This window comes from Apodemus sylvaticus, chromosome 9, assembly GCF_947179515.1.
Source record: "Apodemus sylvaticus chromosome 9, mApoSyl1.1, whole genome shotgun sequence".
NCBI classification, from domain to species: Eukaryota; Metazoa; Chordata; class Mammalia; order Rodentia; family Muridae; genus Apodemus; species Apodemus sylvaticus.
In genome coordinates this window covers 44,816,437-44,843,872 of record NC_067480.1, presented here as the reverse complement: position 1 = coordinate 44,843,872, position 27,436 = coordinate 44,816,437, and the positions used below count along the sequence as shown (strand labels likewise).

At 34.8% G+C, this 27,436-nt stretch overlaps 1 protein-coding gene and 1 pseudogene across 1 annotated transcript in view; both read right to left on the bottom strand.

The window, feature by feature from the left end:
- Erbb4 (erb-b2 receptor tyrosine kinase 4) overlaps positions 1-27,436 on the bottom strand; it is a 708,134-nt gene that overhangs the window by 340,198 nt on the left and 340,500 nt on the right. The window contains exon 5 of the mRNA XM_052191829.1: positions 24,778-24,912. Within this exon, the coding sequence (XP_052047789.1) occupies positions 24,778-24,912 (135 nt within the window). The remainder of the gene's footprint in view (positions 1-24,777; positions 24,913-27,436) is intronic.
- On the bottom strand, positions 10,552-10,667 carry LOC127693170 (uncharacterized; annotated as a pseudogene).

The following is a 27,436-nucleotide window of genomic DNA, read 5'->3' as shown; positions in this document are numbered from 1 at the left end:
AGGATGTGGAGAAAGAGGAACACTCCTCCACTGTTGGTGGGGTTGCAAATTGGTACAACCACTCTGGAAATCAGTCTGGTGGTTCCTCAGAAAACTGTGCACGTCACTTCTGGAAGATCCTGCTATACTACTCCTGGGCATATACCCAGAGGATTCCCCAGCATGTAATAAGGATACATGCTCCACTATGTTCATAGCAGCCCTATTTATAATAGCCAGAAGCTGGAAAGAACCCTGCTATCCCTCAACAGAAGAATAGATGCAAAAAATGTGGTATATATATATATATATATATATATATATATATATATATATATACAATGGAGTACTATTCAGCCATTAGAAAGAATGAATTCATGAAATTCTTAGGCAAATGGATTGCGCTGGAGAACATCATACTAAGTGACGTAACCCAGTCTCAAAAGATCAATCATGGTATGCCCTCACTAATAAGTGGATATTAGCCTAGAAAACTGGAATACCCAAAACATAACCCACACATCAAATGAGGTACAGGAAGAACGGAGGAGTGGCCCTTGGTTCTGGAAAGACTCAGTGTAGCAGTATAGGGAAAAACCAGAACAGGGAAGTGGGAAGGGGTGGATGGGAGAACAGGGGGAGGGAAGGGGGCTTAGGTGACTTTCAGGGATTGGGGGGGGGCAGAAAAGGGGAAATCATTTTGAAATGTAAATAAAAATATATCGAATAAAAAAAACATATCTATTCCTAGTACTTTATTGTGATCTAGTTTTTTTCTTTTTTTTAATTCGATATATTTTTTATTTATATTTCAAATGATTTCTTTTCTAGCCCCCCACTCCCCGAAAGTCCCATAAACCCCCTTCTCTCCCCCTGTCCTCACACCTACCCCTTCCCACTTCCTCGTTCTGGTTTTGCCCTATACTTCTTCACTGAGTCTTTCTAGAACAAGGGGCCACTCCTCCTTTCTTCTTGTACCTCATTTGATGTATGGATTATGTTTGTGGCAAGAAATAGGATTTTTAAATGAGTTCTTTAAAGAGAAAAAATGTCAGATCTAGACAGAACAAAGAGGAAAATTGTATCATGAATTTAGCACTGCTGTCAAAACCTATCCTTATCCATCTTGAGCATACATGGTTGTTGTCCACTGTTTAATTCAAAAATTTTATTTTTGTGATGAAGCAAAGAGTTTTATTTAATGCCTTTAATGAAAATAGATTTCTTCGTCACATAATGTAACTGATGACAGTTTCTCCTCCCTCTACTCATCCCAGGTCATCCCCACTTCCCTGACCACCCAGACCCACCTGCCTCTCTTTTGAGAAAACAAAGTAGGTATAAAGGACAATGAAATAATATATATTTGAAAAAACAAAAATGATACATCAGAATAAGACAGAAAAATAAAAAGAACAGTGGATATTAACCTAAAAAACGGGAATACCCAAAACATAATCCACACATCAAATGAGGTACAAGAAGAAAGGAGGAGTGGCCCCTGGTTCTGGAAAGACTCAGTGAAGCAGTATTCGGCAAAACCAGAACGGGGAAGTGGGAAGGGGTGGGTGGGAGGACAGGGGGAGAGAAGGGTGCTTGAGGGACTTTCGGGGAGTCGGGGCCTAGAAAAGGGGAAATCATTTGAAATGTAAATAAATTATATCGAATAAAAAAATTAAAAAAAAAAAGAAGAAGAAGAAGAGCCCAAAGTAAAGTTCATGAAATGGAGACCCAGTTGTTCTCAAATGCAAGAATCTGATAAAAACACTAAAAACTAAAGGGCAAGTTGCAATAGATAAAGGACAAAGGACCTTTAGAATAAGGAGAGAGAATCTATCTATCTATCTATCTATCTATCTATCTATCTATCTATCTATCTATTTATCTATCTATGTGTATATATATGATTGTATATATATATTAAATATTAGATACAATTTTAAAAAGTGTTTGTGTTCCCAGACAGATTCACTTTGCAGAAACTTAATTTTATTTCCCAGTGGCCATCCTCTGAGTAGCTTCTGGTATACAGGAAATAGGGGTATGTACTCACTTCTCTTTTCAGCTCTAGGACCCCACCAATGCCACCCCATACAGGCCCAATGCACGCTGCCTCAAACTCGTGAGTTCATGTGTGCTTCAAGCCTGTTGATTTATAGGGTCTTGCTTTTTTGATGTCCTCAATCTCATCTGGCTCTTATACTATTTTTGCCTCCTCTTCCATATATTCCCCTAGCTCTGAATGGTGGAACTAACGGCGAAATTCAATTTAAGTCTATGATTTTACTCTCTACATATTGTCTGTCTATGGGTCATTGTATTTGTTACCATCTGATTCAGGAAAAAGATTCTCTCCTGATGGCTAAGCGATCTATGAGTATAGAAGTATGTGAAAATTCTTTTAAAGTTCTATAAGAAATATACCATTATTATACACACACACATACACACACACACATACACAAACATACACATGCACACACACAAATCTGATGGTTTTATAATGGCTTAGTAATAGCAATTATTTAAATTAATATCTCCTGTCATTTTTCAGCCAATAATATGAAATAATAAAAATTTCAAAACACTTTTAATTCATATGTGTGTGTACATGCTTGTGTGCATATGTATGTACATATGTACTAAAATAAATTATTCTACACCAGTAAAATTTTTATTCACACATTATCCATTTGCTTTGATAATACATAATTTATCATGGAAGATAGCAAAATTGACTAAGGACTTTCATCTTTTATTTTGGTCCACCAGATGCTATTAGAAATGTAGCTTTCACATGTTCTTTTAGGGGACTAGAGTCCTTGAACGTATTTTATGCTTTAAGAGTCATAAATTCATGCTACGAGTTTTGCCTGTTGTGTGAATGCCTGGCAGGAGAGATGGGATTCAATATCTATACCATAATGTTCTCTGCAAGTAATACGGTTAGACAGCTGAGGAGTCACAAAATATGAAGCCACTGGAAGGCATAAAGATTATGTCCTCAAACTGTCTCTAGCTAAAGGCAATGCAGGCACAGTCTCAGATTGTTTCATAGTCCTTTAGAAAACTAGAAGCCTTGACCTCTTAAAAAAGACTTTTACTGTGGAAATAACTAAGGAAAAAGATTATATAATTCAAAACATGAAAGAAGAAACTACATTGAAAGTATCTTGAACCAGGCTCTATTATTGGTGTAGGAAATATAAACAAATCAATGCCTCACCTTACAAGAGATTTCAATATCCTAAAAACTATCAGAGAAAAAGGCCATGGTTATTATAGGCTTGTTGTTTCTTATTAATATATATGACCGGGAGAATTTGGAAATACAGAAAATGGGCTTCCTCAGTTTAATTTCAATACCTAGTTTTCCTAATGAAGAAGGGAAAGGAATGAAATGTTCATACTCATGGACTGATCTAATTCATTTTCAGCATTCTGGATGAACATGTTTAGGGAGGCAATAATGTAGGGTATATTGAGATTATTTTAAATGATGATTAGAACTGTGGTGTAAGTTTGTATCATGTTCATAGCTGACTTCTAATCGCCTGGGCTGATTTACTCAAAGGATTTATGGATTTGGATTAAGTCTTGGAGATATTGAAATGATATAGTTTGCTAACAATAGGTTTTTGATTATGGTTTCATAAAGACAGGGCTTAGCCTTAGCAGCCTATGTGAGATGTTTAGGTCATTGTGGCACAAGGTATTGAAAACCATGTTTACACAAAGCAATACTGCAAATTCACATACTTCTGGTTCCAAAGGGACAGAGTGCAGTATAGGCTCATGACTGGGGCATGTATCTCTATGCACTGTTAGCATCTTGACCAAATTTTTCATTAATACTCTTGCTTTAAATGTGGTCAGATGCTGGATTGCTATTCCCTCAGCTTTGTAGATGGTAAAATAAAAATCTAGCAGTCTGTTTTATATTACTGTTTTGTCTTTCTGATTTATAAGATATTTCAATATTTTTTCTTTACCCCTATAGCAGTAAAATTTACATATATTCTCAAATATAAATAAGCAAGAAATCCTGATGAGTAGTAAAATTACAATGTGATTCCAGAAAATGACACACTTGCATGACTTACTTATGTTTCTGTTATTTGGAGTTGCTCCAATTTATGATTTGAGTATTTCCTATTCACTCATCTAATATATTTAATATCTTTATAATCCATTATATCTAAAATGTCTATTAAAGATATCTAATATCTTTAATATCTATTGATTATTTATTCCAGCATTATGTGTTATGAAAATTGATTTTATTTTTTCTTTCAATTTTTGTCTAATTTTATTGTATTTTATCAATCATTTAAGAAATTTTTGCATGTATTTTAATTATAATAACTCACTACTTTCTTCACTAATATCTCTTGACTTTGCATCTATTCACATCTAAAGCCATATATATTTCTTATATAACCTACTGAGTTCAATCTTGTCTTCTCATATACCCATGAGTATAGGAACCCACACAGAGTTTAGCTGACTGATCAGCAATCACAATCTTAAAGAAAACTCACTCTCACTCCAGTAAAAGCAGTCAACTCTGAGTTAACAGTTCATCAGCTAGCAGTGAGTCTTATGAGATATTCTACCTCCATGCTATTTAAAATAACCACAGTTGCTCTGGGTTCATACGTACAGGGTTTCAGACATATGCAGAAGTTAGATGCAGCCTTGTCCTCCCTGATTGTGCCTCTTAGTTTTTCAGAACTTGATTTCATGATGCTCCCTGATCTTTGGCAGTGAAGAGGATATTATACACACACACACACACACACACAGACACACAGACACACACACACACACACACACACACACACACACACACACACACACAGCAAACATTCCACAGTCATTCATGTTCTTATGATCCTCTGCTTTATGGTTGACCATTTAATTATCTGAAATTTAATTTATCCTTTCAATTCATATCTTGACTTTTAAATTGAAAGTTAATTTTTAAATAGAAATTTAACTTTCATATCATCCTATGGTCAAAATAAAATAGGCAGCTATATCTACTTAGTAGAAAAAGTAAGAATTTAAAAAATGAATGCTCTGAGTTTATTTCATGTCACAGTAAATTAAATAATGAGTTATTCAACTGAAATATTTTAAGTAATAATATTTCTGAAGAGGAAATATGTAATGTTAATGTTGTTAAACTAGATTGAAGAAAACTAGGTACATTTATATTATTTAGTCAATGATTTAGAATATCATTTATTCTCATATGATGAAGATAGATTTTGAACAGAAATATAAAACCCATCAAATTTAGTCTGCAGTTCTATTCATTCCTTCTGCAGGGATTAAATACCTGACTACTAGTGAATGGTTACCACCGTACACCATTTCTCTTTAGAATGGCATTTCTCTTAAGTGCCCCCTGGAACTAGAAATCAGTCTGGGAGAGTAATGGCAATAATAGGAATTCAAGGTACACCTGGAAGTCAAGACAGAATAAATTTGTAAATTACCATAATACTACCTTTCAAAAATGTTATACTTGGATTAAGATAGTAACTTAATTGTTGGCCTAACTTATACGCTGACCTACTTATGATCTGTATTCACCATAGACATTGTAATATCCATCAGACCATGAAATATCAGTTGTCCTTCTACCTTTCAAATTGAAAGCTATGGTCCTTACTTGGGTATTCAGGATCCTACAATACTCAGCAGTCTCCTCCATGCCACCATGGTCTTATCTCCCACTTTTCATCATGGCATGGTCCTTTCATGGGCATCACCTACTGGCTTTATTCAAGTCTTTATGTTTGGGTGACTGGGTCTTCAATTGAATGTAACATAATTCAGCTACCTATTTTACTTTACAGATATTTTTCTTGTAATGTAGGAGGTCAATACATGTCATTAATTTAAATGAGCATTAATAAAATAATAATAATTTATGGTCATATTTTGAAAAGATTATGAGATTGTAAAGAAATGCTTTGGATGTCAGAAAGAACTGGAGCATGTCTTTCAACATCTCCTCATTGAAAGAACTAAATGGGATCTGGAACAGTAGTATGAATTTCTGGATGAGTGGCACATCTATCAGAAAGCTTGATGAAAGGATTGATGTACTGGCTGGCTTCAACTGATGGGCCGGTGCCTGAAATGTGCCAAAGGTCTCTGAATACATCTATCATATTTGACCTTTAATCACCAAGGTGGATTACAGATTTGAAATATGCTTTTTCATATGTGTAAACGGCATAGTCCTAGAAGATTAACAAATCCCTAATAGAGGTTAACCATTCAGATTTTACAAGAATTTGGTAGTTAAAACCATGAATATGAGTGAACTGAATGCCAGTGATATAAATGCCATTCTAACACCGTGTAGTTCTAAACCAGTATTTCACATAAACACATAGATATACAATCAAACACAAATTCCACTTGCAATGAGATGCACCAGATTTTTCATTCTCACCTATCATTTCTGCGTTATTTCACAGACAGGTTAATTAACCTCTCCTACTGTGCTTTGACCTTGCACTCTGCACATCACAGGTTCTTTTTAAATAAGCATAGATGTTTATGCCAGATTGATGCTATTGTTGATTGTATCAGCACCTCAAAGTCCCCCACTTCAAAAACGTTACCAGGCATTGAGCACTCTCTATTCTACATCATAGACTATTTAGCACATGCCTCCTCAAGTTTGTCCAAATTACAACATAAATAATATTGTTTGATTTTTAACTTTGCAGGAGAGAAACTAGAAGACAATCTTTGTGATGTCAGAGGTATTTCTTTTATTGCAGACCAGCTTTTCAGACACTAAGCATGTGGTCAAAATTAAAGGGGAAGTTTGCCTATTTTGAATTTTCTAAATGGCAATTTTGTTGGTTCTACTATGTGTTGGTCTACCACTTCCACAATAGGAAAGTTAAAATACCATTGAGGACATAACCAGTTTACAGAATACCCATCTACGTTCCTACATGTTATCCATTCTTCATGTGTGAAACACTTAAAAGAAGTAAGTGCTGGTAAGACATAAAGAAGAAAAAAGAAACAGAAGAAAAGACATACACTTTAATTAAGTGGTGGTAAAAGAGGAAGATGTATTAGAATTAGGTTGTCTGTCTCTAACTCACACTACTTCCAATTGTTGTGATCTTGAGCAAGGAACTACCCTACAGCTTATTTACCCCACCCCAAAAATGTGTAAGACAGGTGGTAATACCTGCTTCACAGCTATGTTAGATATAATGAAGTGGAATGACATTTTTTGAATATCTGACATCAATGTTAGTTCCCCAAAATTATCACAATATTGTAAAGAAAATTAAAGAAGATAGAGTGAAAAAAACTTTGCATGCAGATGAAATTCTTTATGACAGGCTGGAAATGATGAGTGTTGTGTGACAAAAATCAAGTGGTAGGAAAGTGGAACTTTGTCTGAGCTGGCCTGTCTGTACAAGATTTCACCACACTTTGAGAAAAGTGTGAAGACCAGCATCTCAGCAAGACTCTTCCTTATTTCCTGAATCTACAGAAATCTTCCAGATCCTAAAACTCAACAGTCTTCTGTACTTCAGAACAGTTACACCGAAGAATGAAAAGGAGCCAGAGGATATGTCAAGGTGCATGTTCTATGAGGGAGACAAAGCCACAGATGGAAGAAAAGTTTTCATAAGAGCAAAAGATTGGATATCGCTGATAGTGCACTCAAGGCCCTATTGGTGCCTTTGTTAGATTGTTCTTTAACAGTTTGAGATCCCTCACCAATAAAAGCTCTGACAAGTTTAGTACAGGAGTAGTGCTGCATTTGACAGACTTTTTATTAAAGCCAATATTCTAACCAAGCACATTGCATGGGATCCAAAGCACTGCCTGTATCAACATTTGTTACATCTTTCTCTGAAGTCTTTCTCATAACATATCACCATCCCTAGTTGTCTTTTCTTATAAGAAAGTCACATTTTGTTCTTCCTCCCTATTGATTGATAGAATTAGCAACTCTCAGTTTGTTTTGACTTCTCTCAGTTCTCTGGTCTACGAATTCTCTTCCCAAAGTTTTTGTAATTACTCATGAATGCACACTGTGACACCTTAGTAATTGTGTGTACATGCACATACGAGTATGTATATGTGTGTCCATGAGTGGGCACATTTGTGTGTATGCATACATGAGACTACATTTTGATTCAATGAGTTAATACATCAATTAGATATAAAAATGTGTGGGGTAAGAATGGGAATTTATGAGAATTTCTATATTTGTAATGATAATTATAGAGTGGTCAGTTCTTAAAGATCAGTATAGACTGGTTCCCCTTCATCATGGACATGAGCAGGTACCTGTGAGACAGGTGTGAAGTATTGTGCATCAGTAGCCACTGTTTTTACCTGGATCCAAGAACAGCTCTTGCTTTTCTATATATTAATAAGATCTGGGTATTATCAAGGGGTGACAGAGATGGGCAAAATTATTCTAAGTTCCATAAGGGAAGAAACCATTTCTTCACTATCATTTCTAACACTGCTAAAACCACACTGCCATACCAGATTGAATAAGCCAGCATCTCCTTTAATAAGAGAATGATATTTTCACAGCATGGCACCGCGTGGCTTCTTCAGCCCTGAAAGACTTCAATTCTAAAATGCCTTATAAGGCCAGTGGTTTGAGGCTTTATAATTATGACGTGGGTCATTAATCTTGCAGCCTCCCTTTTTTATTATCTCTGAGATTGAGATGGAGTTTTTGTTACAGATTGCTAGCCTGTAGCAGTCAGTTGGGGAGATGAGACATCCCTGAGCCAGATAACAAAGAAAAATGGGTAGCAAATTGGAACAGATTAGGTAGTTCCATAGCACTATATTAAACAAGCCCTTCTGAGGACAGATGTCACACCCTTCATAATACATCCTTCTAGTTTTCTATCAGCCACCAAGACTTAGCTGTTAAGGGACTGTATTGTATGTGTCGTGTGTGTGTGTGTGTGTGTGTGTGTGTGTGTGTGTGTGTGTATCTCTGTTTCTGTTTCACTCTCTGTTCCGGTCTTGCTCTCATTAACTCTATATGTCCAGGTCCTCACACTTAAAGTACACAAAACCCATAGTTAATGAACACATTTCATTTCTAAAAGGTGACTGCAAGCCTGTGGAATGAAAATGTGATTTTAAAATTGATGGAGGTTAAAAGAAAGTGAACCAGGGATAAGTATAATAACTAATAAATCTAAAATGTCTTCTTGAGGTATTTTTTATTAAATCACCTTTGAAGTTCAGATAGGAAAAGTTCATATACATATGAAATTCAGGGATAATGTATTAATAATACATTACAAATCTGATTCTATCAACAACTTATTTCAGTGGCATTTCTTAATGCTATAATGCTAGATAGACCTGGAAACTGAATTACTGTTTATAGAAAAAAAGTGATTATTTCTCAAGATGACTATATACCTATGATATTTGATTATAGATTATTTAAACACAGATGTGAACCAAATTGCATGTAATTAAGTCCAAATTTTTATTTTACAAATGGAAACTTTAGCTTTGTAATTATTTGAAAGATAATATCATAATCATCATCAGCTAATTTGTGAAGGAATAGGTCACAGCTTAGATGGCTTCTCTCTTCAATCTGTAATATAAAAGCATGACTTCAGGTCTTGTAATTCCCATGAAAATCTCCAAAGGATCAAACTACTGCAGCTTGCAATGATTAGGCCAAGGAAGTTTAATAATTTAACAAACAAGAATTGATATGTGTGAGAGTCAACACAGGGATATGTGCTCCAAGCTCCAAATACTCAACCAATATAACCAAGATTTAATTAATGCTACAGCCAAAAAGAGAACCATACTTTACGTAAAGGAGGAATGCGTGCCCCAAAGACTTTGTAATGTACATAGAAAAACAAGATTTATCGAACATAATCTCTGGTTTATGGTGGTATTTGTGTACCAACAGACATTTAGTGGACTTTACTAGGCCGAGAAACTGATCATCAGCTAAGACTGTTAAGTGAGATAATGAACAAAGGTAGTTATTCTGTCATTTAAGAGATAGATTATCTAGAGTTAGAAAAGGATGTCTCGGGACCTTTGTGAATGTCTGTGACGAATGAGAAAAAAACACAGACAGAAATGAAGGTGCCAAATGTGAATGTGAAGAACATTAGAAATGTGTCCCTGTTTCAATGCCATTCACTGTCCCAAAAACTACATGGATATTTTTTGATTGTAGATTGTTGTGGTAGTTAACTGATGCTTCTGTTTCCTACAAATGACATAAGCTGAATGGTATCAATTAGTATTAGCATTTTTCACTGAACCAAAGTAGGCTGATCCCTGTTGACAACAACTATAGAAGTCTTTACACATTTTTATATGCTAATACAAATAAATGACAGTATTTCCAAGGAGCTATGTGAGATTTAATGAAATTGAGAACTGTAGAAGTGATGGTTGTTTGTGTTTATTGAAGTGGTTTTCCTTATAAAGCAATTTTTTTAATTCTGAAAAACATACACTGTCATCTATTTAGATTCATACTTTGGTGCTAATCCAAATTAATTCTGGATAACATGAAGGCAATGCCTTAACCATATGTGTGTGGTTAGGCCCAAGGAATTCTTCCATTCTTACCAAGGGGAGTGCCAACCTCCTCTTCTTTCATACAACACTCAAATAACACTCAAATTAATTCTATAGAAAATATTTTTGAGCAAAATCCTAGATTAAAATCTTTGTTTAATAAAGCATGAAGAAGCAAGAAAATAAGAATGGCAGGCCTCAGGACCTACTTTTGAGATGGATTTTCTTTTGTGCATTTTTATTCCTGTTATTTCTTTTATATATTTCCTTTGCTTGTATTTTAAATAGAACTTTAAGAGAAATGTCACTGCATAATTTCCTCTCCAGTTTTTTTTTTCTTCACTACTTAAAAAGAGCACCTTCAATTGGCAAGAGAATCACCCCTAAATAGAACATAATTTGTTCTTTCCAGGCAGGAGAATTAAATAAGAGCTGCATAGAGCTACCAACAACAATTTGGGTTCAAAAGCTCCTTTAGTGGGTTAGCAGCTTATCTCCTTATTCAGCTTCGCCCACCTCCCTGTAAAGATAGGACAGTCCCTGTCACTACTCTTTAAGGTAGCCAGTATTTCTCCATCTCTGCTGAAAATACTGGGTAGGAAGTGGTTTAGAAAGAGGACAAAAATTAAGAAAATAGGAGAGGAAATCCATGTGCATAACTTTCAATGTGTCACTAAAAGGAGGCTAAGGTTACCTGAGTGCCTTCCCTAAAATGTCCCGATTATATGTAAGCAGCTTCCTATGCTTCAAACCTTTATTAAAAGGTTTTAAATTTTAGAGGAAATAGAGAAGGGACAAAAAAACCTGAAAAATACTAATACATTGTGAAACTGAGTTCCCTGAAATCTCTTTGACTGAAAAAAGATGGGCATGAACACAGTAACGAAACCTGTGCTGATCAGTTGCAGAGCAGGACAGATGCAGCCCTTCCCACCTTCTAAACAAATCAGAAAGGAAGCAGGAGGGTACCACTGACTAGTTGGTGTAGCTGACATCCAATTCACACAGTTGCTTGAAAACACCAAATACTTGTTATCTGCAATCTGTGCTTCTTTTAAAAAAGAATCACCTCTGTATTGCTTGATAAGTCTCTTTATTTATTAATAACAAATTTGAATCAAAATGTTTTCTTTGCTCACTCATGATGAGTCTTTTGCTTCATAGAAATTTAACTCTTTTTTTGAAATTGTAATTGAATTACAATAGTTATCCTTTCTGTTTGCTAATCAGCTGCTACCATATACCCCTCAGTGCTCTTCTTCTAAGTCTAGGCTTCTCTTTTCATTGATTGTTATAGCATGCATATATGCATTTTATACACATACATGCACATGCATGCACGTGTGTGCACATATACATGCACACATATATTTTTAATTTACTTTGAGTACTTAACAAGTTATTCGTATGTATGTTTTCATGTCTGGCTATTTGGCACTGGGCAATGAATTGGTGTACCCTTCCCTGGGGAGGACCACCTAACCTGTTCCCACCTTTAATGTGTAAGAAATTTAACTGTTTTTCCTAATCTATCATTTTTATTATAATCTTGATATCTCCAAGGTTAGAATTATCTGGATATTCCCAAATACAATAACATATTACATCTTTCTGTGAGGATATAAAATATCAAAAAGTGGAATATCATAAAATATATTTTACTTTTAATCAATTCAGATAATATTACTTCTTTAATATATTGTCATTGCATGACATTTCAAGATAACTTTTAAATTTGATCATGACATTCTCTTAGGCATGAGAATTATAAGTTTCAGGTTACTCTCATCTATCATACTGTTTCAAAACAACAATAACCACAAAACCCCACAAAAATATAATTAAGGGACCTGGGAGTGAGAGAAAATGGGGAGGGGCAATAGGTTACGGGGGCAGAGTCAGGTATTGGAAGGGAAAGCAGAGATGCACAGAAAGTCATGAAATTGAATAGAATCATGTAGCAATGGAAAAGAGAAACTGGAGGTAACCACTAGTAAGTCCAAGACTTCAGGGAAGCAAGAGGCCCCTAGGACCTAATGGTGATGACTATAGCCAAAATACACAACGAGGGGGATACACAACCTGAAGAGACCTCCTCCAGTAGATAGGCATGGTCCCAGGTTGAGGGATTGTCCCCCCCTCCCACATCATAAAATGTTTAACTGAAATGTTTCTTTCCAAAGGAAAGACGGGGGCAAAAAAGTGCAACAGAGACTGAATGAAAGGCCAAACAGAAACTGTCCTATCTGGGACCTATCCCATCTGCAGATACCAAATCCCCACAGTATTGCTGAGGCCAAGAAGTGCTTGCCGACAGGCGCTTAGTATGACTGCTCCCTAAGAGATTCTACCAGAACCTGACCAATGCAGATGGAGATACATACACCCTACCACTGGACTAAGCCCAGGGAACCCAATGGATGAACAAGGGGAAGGACTGAAGGAGCTGAAGGGCATTGCAACCCCATAGGAGGAACAACAATATCAACTAATAGTATCAATGCAAAGCTCTCAGGGACTAAACCACCAGCCAAAGAGTACACATAGAGGGAGTCATGGTAAAGGACACACATGTAGCAGAGGATGGCCTTATCTGACATCAATGGGAGGGAAAGCTCTTGGTCCTGTGGAAGCTTGATGACTCAGCTTAGGGGGATTCTAGAATGGTGAGACAGGAGTAGGTGAGTGGGCTGCCTCATCGAGGCAAAGTGGAGGGGGAAGATAGGGGATGGGATTTGGAATTTGTGGAGGGGTAACCAGGATGGGGGATATCATTTGAAATTTAAAAATATAATTAAAATATAAGTAATTTGAATGAATAATAATTAATAAAATGGGTAAAAGATAACTAATTATACTTAATGTTTATTATTAAAGGAAATATAAATACTAAGTTTATATTTAATATATACCCTGCAGGGAATGCTCCAGAATAGGATTTACTAATCAGGTTCCAGCATATAAATCTTAGAGTAAACAGGGGCTACATAAATCTGACTTCAAATTAACAAAGAAACTTTGAAAACAGAATGCCATAGTTATGTTCCCTTTTAAGAGAAAATCAAAATATTAAGTTTGCTAGGAAATGCAGAGAGGAAAGGAAAGAGTGGCTCTTTTTATCTTACTAACTACTTCAGTCCCATACTCAGTAACACACTGATAGCAGAAGACTTTAATACCTAATTCTACCCCATGGGCAGGGCATCCAAACAAAAACAAATACTGGAGTTAACAGATGGTATAAACCAAATGAACATAACATATTTATAGAACATTTGTACATAGATTATCATTTCAGTGAAGGGAGTATTAGGAATCTAATTGAATACAGCAGCTTGCTGATTTCAGTATGTGCAAAGAACACAATGTGAAAATGTATTTGTTCTGTACATTGTCCACTTAAGGACAGCCTCTACATTTTAATTAAACACAAAAAGGTAATCTTTCTTCTCAGCATGTCATTGAAATTTCTCTAAAACTGACCAAATACTTGGATACAAGGCAAGTCTGGACAAATACTAGAAAATTAAAATAAATCTCTGCTTCCTATCAATCCATCATGGATTAAAGCTACATATCAACAACAACAACAGAAAGCTTACAAATTAATGGAAACTGAGTAACTGTACTGGATGATAAATGGGTCAATACAGAAATAAAGAAAAATATTAAATAGTTTCTAGAATTTAATGAAAATGAATACACAGCATACCTAAAGTTATGGGAGACAATGAAAGCAGTGCTAAGAGAAAATTCATAAAACTAAGTGCCTACATGAAGAAGGAAGAGAAGGAGGAGGAGGAGAAGGAAGGATAAGAAAAAGAAGAGGAGGAGGAGGAGGAAGTATATCTTATATTAACAACTTAACGGCACACCTGATAACTCTAGAACAAAATGAACCAGGCAACTTAACAACATGCAGGGGCACTCCAGAACCAAAGAAATAAGCACACCCAAGGGGAGTAGAAGACAAGGAATCATCAAACTGAGGGCTGAACTCAATAAAACAGAAGCAAAGAGAACAATACAAACAATAAATGAAACAAATAAATGGTTCTGTAAGAAACTCAATAAGATAGGCAAAACTCTTATACACCTAACTAGAAGTCACAGAGAGAATATCCAATTTAATACAACAATAATGAAACTACTTCCTGTCTAATATCAGACAATCATAGATTACAATGGAAATCAGCAACAACAACAAAAAATCAGAAAGGAAAAAGCAAAAAGGAAATCAAGAAAATCATAAGGAAATGAAATTAGAACTTAGAAAAATCTGAAGAAATTTTGAAAACTTACATATTATATACTCATGCATGTATAATTATTTATCATAAAAATCATAAATAGTAGTTAAACTATGACAAATATGAGCTACGAAAAGCTACATAAAGTTACATAAAGCCTCCATCACATAATGAAGAACGAATTCCTCTGTTCTGGCCACATTAAGTGAAATTAAGAACTGGGGAGAAATAAATTACTCCTTTCTAGAATTCAGAAATTAATTATGCCTCCTTAATTCCTAGACTTATTTTGCTTAAAATGTTGACTGATAATAAGTTATTACTTAGTATGAAAACAGGATCTGTTTGGAAAGTTTTGTTCTTAGGGTCAATCAATGAACTTTGGTGTCAGGAAAGAAGCTAGAGGACACCAGCAAGAAGTGAACTAAGTTTACTCCTCATTACACCCTCAAGCATTAACTCTGAGAAAGCACTTAACTGGGACCCTCTATTCATGCTGTAGAGACAAATGTCTTCGGTTTTAGGACCTCAGTTCAGGTTTTGTTCTTGTTGTCATATAATTAAGTTTTAATTAATTTTTACACTTTACTAGTAAAGACAGATCTATCTATCTATCTATCTATCTATCTATCTATCTATCTATCTATCTATCTATCTATGTATTGTGAGATCCTGTACAGTAAAATCGAACATCTGCCATATTTGATGATGGGGCAGTGGTACGTTTCTCTTCTCTCTCTCCACTCTCTCTCTGTGTCTCCCCACCTCTCTTTTCCTCTCTCTCCTATTTCTTTTTAATTGATTAATATTTTTACACTCAATATTTTATTCTCCCCTCCATGTCCACCCTCCAGACTATTCCATATACCACAACTCCTTCTTATACCTGTCTCCATGTGGATGTCCCCATCCCCACCCCACCTGACCTCTAAATTCTCTGGGGCCTCCAGTTTCTTGAGGGTTAGGTACATTATCTCTTAATGAACACAGATGCTGAAGTTCTCTACCATATGTGTGTTGGGGGTCTCATATCAGTTGGTGTATGCTGTCTGTTTGGTGTCCCACTGTTTGAGAGATCTCAGGGGTCCAGATTAATTGAGACTGCTGGTCCTCCTACAGGGTTGCCCTTCTCAGCTTCTTTCAGCCTTCCCTAGTTCAACAACAGAGGTGAGCTGCTTCAGGTCATTGGTTTGGTGCAAATATCTGCATATGATTCTTTCAGCTGTTTATTGTGTTTTTAGGGTGCAATCATGCTAGGTCCCTTTTTGTGAGCACTCCATAGCCTCAATAATAGTGTCAGGCCTTGGGACCTCCCCTTGAGCTGGATTCCACTTTTTGGGCCTGTTGCCTGTTGCTGGACCTTCTTTTCCTCAGGCTTCTCTCCATTTCCATCCCTGTATTTCTTTCAGACATGAGCAATTATGGGTCAGAGTTATGACTGTGGGATGGTCCCCTCTCCCTCATTTGCTGCCCTGTCTGCCTGCCAGAGATGGGCTCTATAGTTCCCTCTCCCTACTGTCTGGCATTTCATCTAAGATCCCACCCTTCGAGTCCTGAGAGTCTCTCACCTCCCAGGTCTCTGGTGATTCTGAAGGGTCCCCAAACCTCCTATGTCCTGAGGTTTCCTGTTTCCATTCTTTCTGCTGACCCTCAGGGCTTCAGTCCTTTTCTGTCACCCAACACCAAATCCCCTCTCTTCCTCCCATGCCTTTACCCCATTTACTTTCCTTCCCAGGTCCCTCCTTTCCTCCCCACTTGTGATTGCTTTCTTCTCTTTCCTAAGTGGGACTAAGGCTTCTTCACTTAGGCACTTCAGCTTGTTGACCTCTGTGAGTTCTATGGACTGTATTTTGGGTATTCTGTACTTTCCCCCCCTAATATCTACTTGTTAGTGAGTATATCCCATGCATGTCCTTTTGGGTTTGAGTTACCTCACTCAGGATTATATTTTCTAGTTTAATCCATTTGTCTGCAAAATTCAGTATGTCCTCATTCTTAAAAGATGAGTAGTATTCCATTGTGTAAATGAACCACATTTTCTGTATCCATTCTTCTTTTGTAGGACATCTAGGTTGTTTCCAGCTTCTGGCTATCACAAATAAGGCCACTATGAACATAGTGGAAGGTGAAATCTCAGGGTTGTTTTGATTTGCATTTCCCTAATGACTAATGATGTTGAACATTTTTTAAGGTGCTTCAAAGTTCTTTATGTGAAAATTCTTTGATTAGCACTGTACCCCATTTTTTAATATGGTTATTTGGGTCTCTGGAGTCTAACTACTTAAGCTCTTTGTATATATTGAATATTAGCCCTCTGTCAGATGTAGGGTTGGTGAAAATCCTTTCCCAATTTGTTGGTTGCCGTTTTGTCTGCTTGACGGTGTCCTTTGCCTTACAGGTAATTTTATGAGGTCCCATTTGTCAATTCTTGATCTTAGAGCATAAGCTATTGGTGTTCTATTGAGGATCTTTTCCCCTGTCCCCATGTCCTCAAGGTTCTTCCCCAGTTTCTTTTCTACTAGGTTCAGTGTTTCTGGTTACACCAGTTAGAATGGCTAAGATCAAAATCTCAGGAGACAGTAGGTGTTGGTGAGGATGTGGAGAAAAAAGAAAACTCCTCCACTGCTGGTGGGAATGCAAGTTGGTACAACCACTCTGGAAATCAGTCTGGCTGTTCTTCAGAAAACTGGGCATAACACTTCTGGAGGACCCTGAAATACCACTCCTGGGCATATGCCCAGAGGATTCCCTGGCATGCAATAAGGACACATGCTCCACTATGTTCATAGCAGCCTTATTTATAAATAGCCAGAAGCTGGAAAGAACCCAGATGTTCCTCAATGGAGGAATGGATATAGAAAATGTGGTATATTTACACAATGGAATACTACTGAGTTCATGAAATTCTTAGGCAAATGGTTGGATCTGGAAAATATCATCCTAAGTGAGGTAACCCAATCAGAGCTGTGGAGCCCATCCAATGGAGGGCTAATATCCAATATATACAAAGAACTCAAGAGGTTAGACCCCAGGGGAACAAATAACCCTATTAAAAAATGGGGTACAGACCTAAACAAAGAATTTTCACCTGAGGAAATTCGGATGGTCGAGAAGCACCTTAAGAAATGCTCAACATTATTAGCCATTAGGGAAATGCAAATCAAAACAACCCTGAGATTTCACCTCACACCAGTCAGAATGGCTAAGGTAGAGAAAGAGGAACACTCCTTCACTGCTGGTGGGATTGTAAGATGGTACAACCACAATGGAAATCAGTCTGGCGGTTCCTAAGAAAACTGGACATGACACTTCTAGAGGACCCTGCTATACCATTCCTGGGCATATACCCAGAGGATTCCCCAGCATGCAATAAGGACACATGCTCCACTACGTTCATAGCAGCCTTATTTATAATAAAGCTGGAAAGAACACAGATATCTCTCGTTGGAGGAATGGACACAGAAAATGTGGTATATATACACAATGGAGTACTATCCAGCAATTAAAAACAATGAATTCATGAATTTTTTAGGCAAATGGATGGAACTGGAAAATATCATCCTAAGTGAGGTAACGCAATCACAAAAGAATACACATGGAATGCAATCATTGATAAGTGGATATTAGCCCTGAAGCTCTGAATACTGAAGATACAATTAGCATATCAAATGATTCCCATGAAGAGGAGGAAGAGGGCCCCAATCCTGGAAAGGCTTGATCCAGCATTGTAGGGGAGTACCAGGACAGAGAAAAGGAAGGGGGAAAGATAGGAGAATGGATGGAAAGAAGAGGACTTATGGGACATATGGGCAGGGGGGAACTGGGAACGGGGAAAGCTTTTGGATTGTAAACAAAGAATATAGAACATATATATATATATATTATATATATATATATATATATATATATATAAAATTTATATATATAAAATTTATATATATAAAATTTATATATATAAATTAAAAAAAAGAAAGTACATTTTAAAAATTTTAAAAAAGGAACATAGTGGAACATGTGCCCCTGTGTTATGGTGGGACATCTTTTGGGTATATTCTAAAGAGTGGTATAGCTGGGTCTTTAGCTAGATCTATCTCCAATTTTCTGAGGAACTTCTAGATTGATTTCCAGAGTAGTTGTACCAGTTTGCAATCCTAAGTGAGGACAGGGGAAGAGAAGGGGGCTTACGGGACTTTCGGGGAGTAGGGGGGGGGGCTAGAAAAGGGGAAATCATTTGAAATGTAAATAAATTATATCGAACAAAAAAAATAACAATAAAAAAAAAGAAAAGAAAAAAAAAGATTTTTTTTTCTCAATCTGTGGCTTGCCGATTTTTCTTATTGACTATGTCCTGCCTTATAGAAGGTTTCCAGTTTCATGAGGTCCCATTTATCATTTCTTGATCTTAGAGCATGAGCCATCAGAGTTCTGTTTAGGAAATTTCCCCCTATGCCAATGAGTTCAAGGCTCTTTCCCACTTCTCTTTTATTAGATTCAGTGTATCTGGTTTTATGTTGACGTCCTTGATCCACTTGGACTTGAGCTTTATGCAAGATAACAAATATGGGTCTATTTTCATTTTTCTACCTATAGATAGCCAGTTAGACCAGCACCATTTATTGAAGATGCTTTCTTTTTCCATGGTTTATTTTTGACTTCTTTGTCAAGGATAAGTACTTTCCCTACCCAATGGGAAAGTGGGTTAAGCTCTAAGAAGATGGGCATTTTCTCCAACATTTTTGATCTTTTATATTTTTATCTTATTTTTTAGTGTTTTTAAAGTTTAAAATATTATTCTCATACATAGTTACATACGCCTCTCTCTCTCTTTGCCCTTTTTTTAATTGAAAATAGATTCATTTCTCACATAATGTATCCTTTCCCTCTATTGCCCCTGTATGGTTTCTCCTAACCTTATTTGTATTCACTTCCTTTCTGTCTCTCTCATTTAAAAAAGCCAGGCCTCTAAGAAATTAGCCAGATCTCCAACTGCTCATCTCTTGTCAAGAAATGATGCTTCTCATACCATGATTGGGTTATATCTAACTGTATTGTTGGCCAAGTGGTTCTATGGGACCCTCCAAACCCAAGCTGTTGCAAACAAGAGGTTGTTTTCCACAAACTCACAGCACTTACATAAATCATTGTACACAGAGAAGTTGAGCTGGTGCATACATAGAGCCTTCACCCATATGTGATAGCAACTTCAGTGCAGGAAGGTGCTGTGCATGCTACCAAAGCAGAAACATATAAAACAAACTGAGTCACAAACTGTATATCTATAAAATGTTCTGCCTGCAAGATGCTTGAGCAATAGTGGTCCAAAACTTCTTGAAGTAACAAGCCATATCTGATATGATTTAGGGATCTCTAAAAATGTGACCCGTATCAGATACTGAGTGGGTGACTAGGAACAAGGGGAGAGATACCTAGGAACCTAAGGTAAATCAAATACTATTGTTCTAAAACGAATTAATGATAAGTGGCTCCAATGGATACTCATAGATACTCATAGATAAATGCCAGCTATCATCAGAGAGAATCATCCCACAGCAGATGGGAACAACTATAAAGAACTACAGTCAGACAATCTGCAGAGAGACAGACCTTGGAACACTCAGCCATAAATAGGATGTGTCCATCAAATTCTCCTCCTCTGAGTCCTGTAAACCCCATGGAAGAGGAGACCAAACAAAGGTGTGAACCAAAGGAGATTGGGGGTCACAAAAAATTAAGACCCTCTAAACCAAGAGGCCCAAAGGTAATATGAACTCACAGAGACTGAGGCAACATGGCATGCACAGGGCCACAAAGGAGCTACCTCAGTTCCTCTTGATAAATTTGGCTTACAGTCTAGACTTTATGTGGTTCTGAAAGTATGAAACAATTGGTCTCTGATACCTGGGCCTTCCTTTGGGCTATTTCCTCTTGTTGAGTCTTATCCAACTTTGAGGAGGTAGGTTAACTTTTCTTTAACCTTATATTTTATTTCACTATATTATTATATTAATACTTCTCTTTCTTATTAACAGCATTACTGACACATGGCATTAATGTATTCTATTGTAACACAGAGTCTTAGATTGCATGTTAGTTTTTTTGGGGGGGATAAAATCTTATTAGGATTGTGATATTTCAGGGAATTAAAATATTTTTACCTCATGAAATTTATATGAAAAATCTATTTTACAGTAGTTTTCATAAGGATACTTCTTGGATTTATGTAAATAAACATAGATTTTTCCAATGTGTTTTACATTTTCCCCCTAATTTATATTCTGACTTTAAAATATTTCAAAAATCATGTAATTTGATTACATGTATGAATTTACATAAATTGGGCTTGTACTTGTCTTGATTGCATATTAACTGTATGCCAAAGTGCAATAGTAAGAGATTACATCTATTTCTTATAAATACTTTAATATAATAGGTGTTTCATGAGTGATATTATAGTAAATACAGTTAAATTCTTTTTTCAGACTTGATTCTCTTCTAGCTCAAGAAATATTTTCATAGAATATAATATTTAATGTTTTGAGAGGGAAATTATTAATCTATGTGAGGTTCAATAAAAATATAATAATAAAACTCAACAATTAAATTCATTTGAACATTTCATTTAAAGAAATGCTTAGTTATAAAATTTTGCCTGTGAAGGTCATGTTATATAGAAATCTGTCAATCTCCCATTACAGTTCTTTGGTATCCTAGTATTTGCTTCTGGAAAACAATATATGATACATCTGGAAGATATATATCATTTCAATAGATTTTAAAGGTTTCTATAAGTTTTAACAGATATATTACGCCTTTTCCTTTTATTCTAATTATATTATATTGAAATCTATTATATTCTAATTATATTAAATGAATGTGAGCAATGAACATATTTCTCTTTAAAATATTTTCCATACTTTTATTATTTATTAGTGAAACCTAAAAATATACCTAAGAATATATTTTACAAAATATTTTCAATAATCATTTTTAGGGAGTGTTCAGGATTATTTTCATTATCCCTGGATTTTTGAGCCATTGATAAAAAGTTTAGATTATTTCCTATTTATTGAATACAGGTATAATTATTAATTGGGATTGAACAGAATGGATGGATTGTTTTTGATAAGGTGATCATTTCTACTAGAAAATTTTTTTCAATGAGCCTGAGAAGTTTTTTGTTTTAATTCTTTGGTATGTTACTAAATTCATTATTTTAGTGGTTGTTTTTTTATTGTACATAATAGTTTTCTTTGTGTGTTTGTGAAAAGATTGTTTCCCTGTTTTACTTTTCAGTATGGCTGTCATTAGTATGGAGAAAACTTGGTAGTTTTATATATTAATTTTATATATTTCTACTTTGCTGAAAATATTTGTCTGCTCAAAGTCCTTTACATGGGGGATCTTTAGATCACATCTGCATTAGCACAAACTTTTATTTCCGTCTCTTGTCTCCTCACTCTAAGATTGTAGGCACTATTTTGAATTATTAGGTATGAATGAAAAGTATCCTTGTCTGAGCCCTGATATTATTGAAAACAATTTAAGTTTTTTTCTACATCTAACATAATGTTGTATACAATTTTGCCATTTGTATATTTTATTATGTTGAAGTATACCCCATCAATCACAAGTTCCTCCATGTATTTTATAAGGAGTGATATTGATTTCATCTAATGACTTTTCCACATTTCATGACATGATCACATGATTTTTGTGTTACAGACTATTTATGGGATGTACAACTTTGTTGATTTATATAGGCTGAACCATACCTTCATCTCTGGAATCAAACTTCAGTAAAAACATATTTATTGAATCTTAAAACATGATTAAAACCTCTTATGGCAAACAGAAGAAGAAAGGAATTACTTTCTAAACTAGAAAACTCAGTTTATAACATTGGAAAACAGGCACAAAATTACTGAAAATGTTAAGCCATTTGATTGTATTTAATGTTACTGTCATGGAAATAAATCTAATGTAGTTATTATTAGGACTTGAAGCAAGAAAAGCAATGAAGCACCAGGGCCTACATAGGATGCATCAGATCCCTAAAATCATGTGAGAGAAAATTTAAGAGCTTTAACCATGAGTGTAAATATATTCTTCATTAATATGTTATCTATTAAAATAGTTTATTAAGAACCAATATAAGAACCAAACTATATAATAATTACAACTACATTTTTGAAACAGAAACCACAGATAATATCCATATATATGTATTATTATGTATATATATATATATATATTCATTGATTTTTCTTTAACACAAAAAGTACAAAAATTGAAGTATAACAATAGTTAATTACTTATTTTCAGTTCTAAAATCATACAATGGATAGAATGACTTACCATCTAATGCTAAGTAAGTATTAACATTTTGACAACAATCAATAGTTAATCTGTGAAGGACCATTGATTATAAACTCTTTCTGGATTTTTAATTTTGGCATCTGAAAATTTTACATACAAAACAAAAAGTCCAGTCAGTGTTGCCTGATTATAGACACAATCATCCAAATTAGCCCTCTGGAAGAACAGTACAAAGTGATACATCTGGGAATGTGTACTAACCTCACAGACCTTTTTTGCTTCAAACCCTCTAAAGGCAGTGGGAAGCTATTTTTACATGATCTCATTTATGCCTTAAATGCCAGTCATTCTGAGAATCTGAGAGTTAGCAAGCCTTTCCCTCATTCAACCAATACAACCTATGCCCTATATAATATGCTCATATTATGGGCCACCTGAAAACAATAGTTATTTCTAAACCACATCTTTTCTATTGTTAGCACAAGCAGATTTAAAATGAAAAAAAAATGCACATGAAATTGTACCTGGTAGGTAACTTGAAAACTACAAAGAAAGAATCTCATACAAATTTCTGTTTAAAGATGACAAGAAAATTATGTTATTCTACTTTCACAGAAAAGGGCTTTAGCCTTTTATTAAAAACACACCTGTCAGTTTTGATCAAATGCATTCATATTTCCCCATTATGTTATTATGGCCATCATGAAATTTAATAATTGTCCCTTGGAGTTTGATTTCCCATAAAAGCGTCATAACACAATCAGCACTATTGCAAATAATTATGGAACTGTGTGGAGACAGTTATGATTTCAGGTGGGAAATATATAATAACAGATGAGAAATTTAAAACCCAGGTTAATACTTGATAAAGATTCAGTTCTCATACAAATGTCAGTACTAATAAATGTGTGACAGCAAAGGCTGCTTTATATAAATGAGAGATTCCAGGCAGAATCATTGGCAGAGGTTTCAATGATAGTTCAGAAGCTATTTGTTTAACATTTCATCATATTAAACACTATTAATCAGATAAATCTTCTCACATGTAAATATCAAAAAACCCCTTTGATAGAAAGAATTCAGTAGTTTATGTTTGATTAAAAACTAAGAAGGTAAAAATGTTTCATATATGTGAAGTCTTTAATGAGTCATATTACATTATTGTGGATTGTTACAAAACATTACCAATGGGGCATTAGGGAGAAACTAAGCTTTAAGAAGTCTAAAAGAGAATAATTAGCATAATGGTGCAAGTCAGAAATTTTCTGTATGACACAAAACTGAAGGAAGACACTACTGAGCTTTTTAATGGATTCAGATGTTAAAATATCACTAGAGGCATGTGCACAAGACATTCACTATAGCACAGGGTAAAATAAAATTGGACGACATTACAGAGTGTAACATGGGTTATTGACATGGTTCGTCAGGTAGATGGTAGACCTCAAGTTAATGATCTGATTTCAATCCCCATGCCTTATATGCTGGATGAAGAGAACCAATTCTCACGAGTTGTCCCATGACTTCTATGCATGAACCATGACACACAGACAGATATATAAACAGATAGAAATACACACAAATAAATGAATAAATAAATGTATAAAAAGGATGAAGGGATAATGGTACTCACATCCAGAACTCCCATTTGTTGACACCAGAGTCATGTTGGAAGGCCATGGATTCCGAACAATATCTTGCCAGTGTATAGTATCAGCATAACACAGGAATTTGTTCTGGTCTACATAGACTCCACCATTTAGTATTTCTGTATTGGAAACAAAACCAACCATAAATTTGTTTATTAAAAATGTTAGCCAACAGAAAGGCATCATTCCATTTATCAATGTTAGATACAGCAGGAGCCAGGATTCTTCTAAAAATATTTTCATTGATTCACTTGCCTATATATATCAACACTTGAAGAGGTTGAAAAGTACAGAGTAAAACCATTAATTAATCTAATATATATAAATGAGCCCTTAACATTTTGATAGATATTTTTAATTTCTGTTACTTTACCATGAATTTGATATAATATAATACATAATATTTCATAATCTGTTCCTTTGTTATAATATTACACATTAAATATAGGTGACAATTATTATTTAATTTAATTTAATTTAATGATAACATAATATATCAGAATATGGACTAATTATTATTATTTAATAAAACTTGTTATTTTCTTTTTCTTTAATTATTCATTAAAATAAATTTCAAAATATCATTCCATATACATAGACCCTAAAATACTCAAGACTTTTGGTACACATTTTCAAAAGTGCCTTTCTTTGATATAATACAATTTGACATTTACCAAAGTTCACATATTACTAATTAGCATAAACAAAATAAAATAAATGCTCTATTACAAAATATTCTTTGTCATCTAAAATATTATCAATGTCATCTAAAAATTATCAAACATGAAGAATAATGTAAATCAAGATATTATGTCATTTCTCTTTGACACTGGAACCTAGGTATGAGATAAAAATCATGAAAGCTAGATTTTATTCAATTTTCTATTGCACAACTAAAACTGATTAGCTAAAGAAATGACAAGAGATAAACAGATAGAGAAAATCTTTTGATTATACAAAATAGTACTTTGCTCAGTTATGGTAAGTAATAAAGTAATGGCATTTGCTTGAATTGTTACTACAGATAGTGATATTAAATTAAATGTCAAAAGCAAGAAGATAAATATCAATATTTGTGCCTTATATGTGGAGCTTAGGTATTATATAGGAAGATAAGAGCATACTTGGGCATGAAGATGAAGAGATACAAAGAACAAATTAATAGTAGGTGGGTGGATACTAAGGTAGTATGAGAATAAAGATAACAAAAGTACATGATGTACTTGTGTAAAATATCTGATATTAATCATTATGTGTGAATATACGTCATTAAAATTTGCTAAATCTAAAATTTTGAATTTATTTCATTGTTTCAAAAAACAAAACAAAACAAAACACAGCAACGTATGGAATCACTACTTCCTAATAAATCCTAACCAGACAGATAATAGTAGTCTGGAAAGAGAGTTATGGTCCTGGGTAGCCTTGGGAACCCTCTTCCTTGTGCAGTTCTTCAAACTATTTTTAATATTGTTATTTTCTCCCATTCGTGTGTCTGGAGCAAGCTAAATATTTAAGAGATTTCGTAAACTAGTGTGAATACATAGAGGAATACATAACAACATTAATATTTGAGGATGCGAAACTAGTGGCACATCCAAAGAACCTTTGCACGCATAAAACCTTCAAGATTACTTAACATTTTTCAAAGAGTTTCACTTTTAAACTGAGACCCTTTCTCATCATCAATCTTTACTCTGCCTCTTGGTTCTATTTCTTGAGAGAGAATAAAAAAAAATAAAGAGAAATTCTAACACCTAGTTCATTATTTTTCATGAACCGAGCATCCAACCATCTTCAGAACAGATGATTGTAAAATCATCTCTGTATTAATGTTTGGCATTAAGTTTCTATGTGAAAACACGTGCATGTCTTATACTAATAGCTTTCTCAGGAGACACTGGGTGATACTCTTAGGCTCCAGGAATAACTCTTCGTTAGGTTAAAAGAAAGAGTATTCTGACTGCTCTCCAGGAAATAAAGTTATTGTTCAGTTCACATTTGGAAAAATTCTTCAAAAAAAGATACAAATATTGAGGTGATAATTCAAACATTATGAAAAGAAACTTATTTTTCAATGAATCATATTTTAATTCAAATTGTTCACATGGCATAAGCATACTCTTCATTTCCTACTTCCTATCAGAATATTCCCAAATAGACTCAGATTGTATTATGATGAATAAAATTCTCATCAAATCCCCTTCTTCAGCAGAATTAATCAACTATCATTATTTACATTTAATTCTTAGAAATATTACATTGGAGAGCTTAGCTTCCTAGAAAAGCAATACTGAAAGGAGACAAGAATAATTGTCAAACAAGCTTACAGATTAAAATTTCAAATTAAGACATAATCACGATCAATCTGGATATTTGGGCCTTGAGAGATCTGAAAGCAAGCATTTCCTCTCAGCAATTCTAGTCAGCAGAGTTATTCATTTCTAGCTTTGAATACTGAATATTTCTCTGTTTTGACTGAAGTAGCTTTTAATCTTTAACATGTATACCTTTCTTTACCACGAATGTCAGATTCCCAGTCTGAAACCAGGTTTTCATTGACATTTATAGGAATGTACAACGAGCAAGTAATGTCACATTATAAAAAACAGAACAAAACAGGTCTTCCAAAATATTTTCAGG